Source organism: Amaranthus tricolor, chromosome 10 (assembly GCF_026212465.1).
Source record: "Amaranthus tricolor cultivar Red isolate AtriRed21 chromosome 10, ASM2621246v1, whole genome shotgun sequence".
Lineage (NCBI taxonomy): Eukaryota > Viridiplantae > Streptophyta > Magnoliopsida > Caryophyllales > Amaranthaceae > Amaranthus > Amaranthus tricolor.
The window spans coordinates 3,665,740-3,672,980 of NC_080056.1; the positions used below are offsets into that span (position 1 = coordinate 3,665,740).

General features: G+C 35.8%; 1 protein-coding gene across 1 annotated transcript; it reads left to right on the forward strand.

Annotated features, from left to right (window-relative positions):
- The first annotated feature begins 320 nt into the window (after window positions 1-320).
- Window positions 321-2,238, forward strand: LOC130826335 (UPF0329 protein ECU05_1680/ECU11_0050). Its single transcript, XM_057691962.1, has 2 exons — window positions 321-1,386; window positions 1,845-2,238. Exons 1-2 carry the CDS (start codon window positions 897-899, stop codon window positions 2,099-2,101), a joined length of 747 nt encoding a protein of 248 aa, XP_057547945.1. The 5' UTR covers window positions 321-896; the 3' UTR covers window positions 2,102-2,238.
- The last annotated feature ends 5,003 nt before the right edge of the window (window positions 2,239-7,241 follow it).

Sequence of the window (7,241 nt, forward strand, 5' to 3'; positions counted from 1 at the left end):
CTTTTAATTCATTTTGAAGACGGATCAAGTCGGGTTCGGTTACGAGGTCGGTGAAATATCGAGTAATTAGGTTTGTTTTGAACACCTCTAGCTACCTGTAGTTATTGCTACAAAGACAAATTTAGAGCAAACCAAGAAAATAGATAAACGTGGATAAACAAGCGTAATTTATGATAAATAAGAAAGAAATATGTGGATGAAAAAAAAACGTTAAATATAAAAAAAATAAAAATACAGCAAATTTCGTGTGAAAAATTGTATCAATACACCCATTATTTAAGACACAAACTCCCAAAATACACTATTGAGATCCAACTTTTCTTTTTAACAGTGGATACCAAAATTATTGAGATTGTTCTCCTTCTGTGACTGACAGGCTCACTTACTTGGAATTTATGTCATTTAACTGCTTTTCCACATTCATCCAAAGCCACCAATAACTCAACCACATATCACACACACAAACACAAACACACAACACTTTCTTTCTCTATCCTCCACTGTTCAATATCATACTCCCTCCGTCTTATATAATTAATTTATGAGAATTATTGTAGAAAAACACAATATAACATTTTCTTTGACTTATAGAATTTGCTACGATTATTATTTCGATTATGATCTGCACTCTTCTTTGATTGTCATCTACAACATTTCTCTCAACTTACCCTTATTTTCCAAACCCATTAAAAATACGCAGAGTTAACTTATTTAGCTAGCTTAAAAGTAGTTAAAAAACAAATCGCAAACTAAAAAAGTCCTCATTTGACAAACACTGCAGCAATTCTTTAGGGATGCAGGGTGTATATTTATAATTATGTACAGGCATTCCCCTCTCTACAACTCATTTAGAACTCTCTAAACCTTTACTTCAAAAAACCACCAAAAAGAACAATATGGGAGTATGTGCAAGCAATAACAGAGAAAAATATGCATCATGGGAGAAAGATCCAAGGATATTTATACATAAACTCAAGCTTTTACAACAGGAAATCAATGGAATTCTCAAGCAAAGAGAGGAAGAAAGCCAAGTTTATGAACAAGAACTTATGGTTTTTGCATTTAGGGAAGCAGAATGGAAGAGGGAAAGGAAGAAATTAAGGGAAGAAGTCAAAAAATTGCAAAAAAAATTGGAGGAAAAAGAAGAGAAGATTAGAGTAATGGAAGAAGAGTTTGGAAATGGTTTAATGGTTAAGAAAAGTGAGAAAATAGAGTCAAATGATGGTAGTAGTAGTAGTATTGGAGTTAGTAGTAATAATACAATATGTTTGATGGAGAGAATGAGGGAAGAAAGAGCTAGAAGAGATGAAGCTATTGAGAAATGGAAAATGTTGTATCTTGCTATTAAACATGAATTGGATGATCTTATTAAGAGGACCCATGAAGGTATATACTCAATTTTTTTCCCCTTAAGTTTTTCTTTTTCTTTAATTAATTAATTTAGGTTAGGAACCAATATTAATGAATTATGATTGATGAAATTGTCTCAATGTCATTAAGCGATTGTCATCTGCCTATAGTAATGAGTACTGAAAGTTGTAATCAGCTTTAATCCAAAGAATTGGAGTTCGACTATATGAACTAATAGATCACTTTTAGTGTCGTCAACATGTATAGTTTTTCTCCATTAATTTCATTTTCTATTATCTCAACCTGGAAGTCTAACTCCGTCGTATCTTTTTCCGCTCCTCATATTCAGATCATCTTCGATCTTCCTCGTTCTCTTTACTTCCTCGTTCTCTTTAGCTCCAATTTTCTATAATTCATACTAGGTTTACTAATCCCCATCATTACGGCACGTACTCAAACCATCTTAAAAGATTCACTTTCGAATTGTGAAACAGGGACACTTTACTGGAAAGCAGAAGATGAAAATTTGATGGAGGAGCTACAAAAAGAAGTACAAGCCAAAGATGAAATAATTAAAGTGCTAAAAGCACAGATAGCTTCAATGGAGGATCAAGATTATACAAGGAAAAGAGAAATTGATATTCTGAGACAAAGCTTGAGGATAATGAGCAGCAATAAGGGAACTAATTCTTCTATACATGTTAAGAGTGCTTTTACTAAGAGTCTCTCTAAGCTTGCATTTGTGAACTAATTACATATATTTGTGATTTGTTGTTGTATCATTATTAGCATAAATTATAATGCAATCAAACATAATATAAGTGTTTTATCATAATCAGTGTATGCCGTTCATAGAAAAACATAATATAAGTGTTTGATATTCATTAATGGTAAAATCTACCCACTTTCAGCTGTTTTAAGGTTCTATACCTTTGTTAGATTCTAAGGAAGGTAGAACATCAGATTGGCGGGCTGGATAAGAGTGGGGTTGGGCCTCAAGGACCCTACTTCATGCCCATAAATTTGAAAAAAAATAAGATTTTTTAATAACTTTATTTAAAAAAAAAGCTTTGGCCAAATTTTATTTCCAAAATAAGCGTTTTTGGTCCCAAAGCTAGGCTTGGTATGTAATCGCTGTTACTAACAGCAAGTATAAAGAAATGGTCAAAATTTTAGTCAAGGCTTATGTCGTTGTTACTAACAGCGACTTAATGTTTGACTGGTCAACTGGTCAAGTCGTTGTTAGTAACAGCGATCAAATGCGTCCCTAAATACTGCAGTTTCTTCCTCCTTCCTCATTTCACCCGACTTTGTATCAGCGTAATCTCCCTCTTCTTTCCACCATTAAAATCAACTTCAATCCTTCAATTAATCTCATCAAATTTTCAAGTTTCTACTACTAATTAGTGCTGTCATCTTCCTAGATTCACTTAAGGTACTAGTTTTTTGTATTTTTTTTCTTTTTTCGAAAAATTAGGGTTCACAAATTCTTCATCAACTTTCACATAAATGCAGGTTCATAAACTTACAATTTACTACTTCTTATTGATTTACAGCTTATTGAGGTACCTTTTTATTATAAATTTTTTAATTCTTGTTTTTAAAATGTATGTCATTTATAGTGGTCATTTACACTTAAACTCTTTGAATATGTCAAATGTACTTATTATTTGCCATGATCTTCATAATGAGGTTATTTGTTCATGAATTTAATGTAGAAAATGTTTGAGTTTAATGTAGAGAATGTTTGAATGCAAACCCTAAACTTGAGTTTAATTTAGAGAATGTTTGAATGCAAATCCTAAATTTAATCAATGTTGTTATATATGTATATATTTATGAACTTGATGGTGATGTTGATTTTGTACATATTGTTGTAGAAGAGACTTCATCTCGTGTGACTGTTGTATGTTTTTGGAATGGTTCAATTCAATCAAGTAGTAGCAATGTTAAGTATGTTGGGGGAAGATGTAAACTGTTTGCATGCAACTCAAACATGGACTTGAATGAATTTAAACATCTTATATGCTCTAAGATTGACATTGACACTACAAGAAGTACTGTTAATGTAAGTTTTAAATACAATATGAGTGGAGAATTGTTAGCTCTTCCGGTTGAGGATGAGGAGGCTATAGATGCAATGTAGGAGTATTAAAAGTCTACCTCTATTCCTTCTTTAGAATTATATGTAGAAGAGGTACCCCTAGAGAATCAAGATGTCAATGTTGTAGAAACAAATGCATTCCTGAATGTAACTTCTTCTGCTCCTTCTCATACGCCCTTCCCTACCCAAGAAACCCAAAGTCCCATTATGCCATCTTCCTCTTCTCCTTCTAATGAATCCAATCAACTTCAAATTTAAGTCTCAAATGATGATACGATTAACTTAGAAGATACAAATGAGCCTTGGGATGATGTTAATAGTGAGAGTAATGAATTCTTTGAAGCTCTATGAGGACGATGTGGGTGTTGACGAAGAGGCTCTAGCTAATGACATGACCTTAGGCAACATTCTAACAATCGTTGCTCCTACACCTTACGCACTAGTTCCCCCTCTAGATGAACACGTTGAGGAGAACTCTTGGAGGTCTTGGGCTTGCGATACAACCTACACCGATGAAGGAGAGTTTCAAAAGGGTATGATGTTTGATAACAAGGATGCCTAGTTGGACGCTGTTAGATTGTATCATATTCGTAGGAACGTTGAGTACCGAACTAAGACTTCAAATCAAACCGTGCTCACCTTGAAGTGTAAGAGAGGGTGTGCTTTGAGGCTAAGGGCTAGGAAGAGCTTCTATTCACCTTCATGGGAGATTGTTACATATAAAGGGAAGCATGGGGGTTATGTATTAAGTACTGAAAATATGTCAGCTGGACACATTCATTTGACATCTTCCGTGATTAACAATGTTATTAGAAATTGTGTTGCTGAAGACCTATCAATTAAGGTCTCTGTGGTGCGACAAATGGTGAAAGAAAAATTTGGTGTCGAAGTGACCTATAAGCGGGCATGGTGTGCTAAACAGCAAGCCCTTCTCTCCATCTGTGGGACATAAGAAGATTCTTATCCTCTCCTTCCACGCTTCTTGAAAGCAATGCAAGTTTCTAACCCCGGGACTGTAGTTGAGTGGTTCTTACAGGAAGATAATGATGTTGGTTTGTACGTTCGTCCTAGTATTAGAACTTTCCAACATGTGTTATGGGCTTTTAAACCTAATATTGAGGGGCTCAGGTATTGCAAACCCCTTATTGCCATTGACGGAACACACTTGTATGGTAAGTATCGCCATACATTACTAACTTTACATGTTATCGCTTTATTTCTTAATTTTATCTTATGCTTCTTTTACTTATATCTGTAATTCGTAGCTTTGGGCGTGGGAGCACATTCTTATTGGGCAACCGATGAGGACTGTGGGACGTGGTGCATTTGCGCCACCAATTCTTCCACCCTCACATGTGCCGTATGGATCGCAGTGGTCCTTTGATAAACGTACAAGGACCCATACAGGATCAAGCGTGGGGTTCTACCGCGATCAATTCAATCTACTTCGAGCTGACCAGGTAAAGACTTCACTTACTAGTCTTGTAACTATCACATTGCGTAATTTATTAATTACATTTTCACGTGTAGTTTCGATGGGACCCTTAACCCGCTCGGGCATACGCTGCATTGCTTCAGCACTCAGGGATATTGTTAGGGGCGTGGAGAGCCTCTGTACCTTTGATATGCTTTGACATAATCGAAGTGCATCTCCCTGAGCACGTACTGCGCCAATTTGAGATGGTAGAGGGCATCCTGCCGCCTTGTGATACAGTGGTGGATCTCCATCACGGCTCACGCAAGAGTCGGGAGCCCAAGAACTGGTTTGAGATCAACTGGAGCCATTTAGCTCGTTGGGATCACAGGTTAGAGCTACTGGCCCAAGGTGCGCCGATCGAGACTGTAGGCGCACCTACTTCGGCGGATTACATGCCATGGTTCCTCTCTATCACTCGTCAATGGATGAAACCACGAGGTATCATCGCGGCCGCCCAGTACGCTCCTGCAGCACCGACGATGACACAGTTTGTAAGTATTCTTCAACGTTGATTATTATCCATATTATACATTTCATTAATACTTTAGGCTTAATGCAGGCACAGGGCATTGCAGTTGTCATCAGCTCCACCCAGGAGGAGCCTGTACGGGAGATTGCCTAAGGCATACTCCTAGTGACGCAGTTTCAGCACTTCATTCCAGAAGTTGTTGTGCCTGACACCACTATGGACGAGCAGCGGTCATCTCCTCATCATGCCGACGTTCATCTTGAGGAGGTAGACTTAACGTGTCCTGACTATGGTGTCGAGTCCTCACAGGGTGCTGGATTATCCCAGTATCAATCACCTCCCCTACCCGAGCGTCATGTGACGGCCTCTTACTATCGTAGGAGGCGTCGTAAACCGTCACAGTTAGCAGGGTACAGGAGGAGGATTAACATTAGTATAATGTTTGTATATATTGAACATTAGTAACATTTTGTATATATTGGACATTTTTACATATTGAATATTTGTAACATTTGGACTTTTGTGTATAATTTGTAATATATATGTAGATGTATATATTTTTATGTATTATCACATGTTTATTATGAATGAAATGATATTAATTACTCAGAGTTTCTGGCGATGAATCATTCCACCAAGAATTAAGTATGAATTTAATCAAAATCAAACAGACAATCATATTCAAATAGGGGAAATGCTCTCGAAAATTCAACACAATTTCATTCATGTTCAACAAATCCACATCAAATTACATAGTTCATTTGTTAAGTTAAACCACCGCCGCTAACTAAGATTGCTTCTTCATCTTTCTCATAATCCTTTCAGTATCTTCTTTCCTATGTTCCATATCATCTATTTGTCTCTTGAGATTAAATACCTCATCTTTAAGCTCTTATTTTTTTTTTCAAGCCATTTGGTACCCTTCGAAGCAACCCACCTAAAGTACGTGCATCCGAATCCTTCATCCAAGTAGAAAGGACAAGCAACAAAATCACGGCCAGGATCGACGTTGCTCCAATCTGTATTAATCACAACTTCATAACCACAATCACAAAGCTCTTCAATAGAATGCTCCTGTGATATCTATGGAACACATATGATATAGTAACATAAGTAAACATTCAAAAATAATATTAACATTTATAAATTGAGAATAATACTAACATAATACTTTATGTTACCTTCAAAATCGATTAACTAGAACAAGAATGATGGAGTTTGGATACAATAAAGTAGAGAGATAATGGAGTTATTTATAGAACATAATAACAACGACTATTTTCAACTTCATAATAGCTATTTTTCAATTTTACAACGGCTAGTTAAAATCATACAAAAAGGTCAATAAAAGTCAAACCAGGTCAAGGGTCAAGTCGATGTTACTAACAGCAACTTTATAGTTGACCAGTCAACTCCTTAAGTCGCTGTTAATAACAGTGACTTGACCCTTGACTAATTTTTTGACCTTTTGTTTTAATTCACTGTTAGTAAGAGCGATTTTACATTAAGCCTAGCTTTGGAGCCAAGAACGCTTATTTTGGAAATAAAATTTAAACGAAGCTTATTTTTTGAATAAAGTTATTAAATATTCTTATTTTTTTCCAATTTTCTAAAATTAATCTCACAAAATAAGTTATATGCGCTTACTGCAACAATGAACATCACTGACGTTGAGATTAAGATCTTAATGTGAATTTCTCGTTGTAGCAAATTGATAAAGTATAATCTTCTTGTAGAAAATTCAAAGGGACGGAGAAAATTGCAGTGCTCTGTTTAGAACATGGGTCAAAAGAAGCATCAGTAATGGAAAGAAATGTACAAAAGATTTGAGTCAGAAGAAG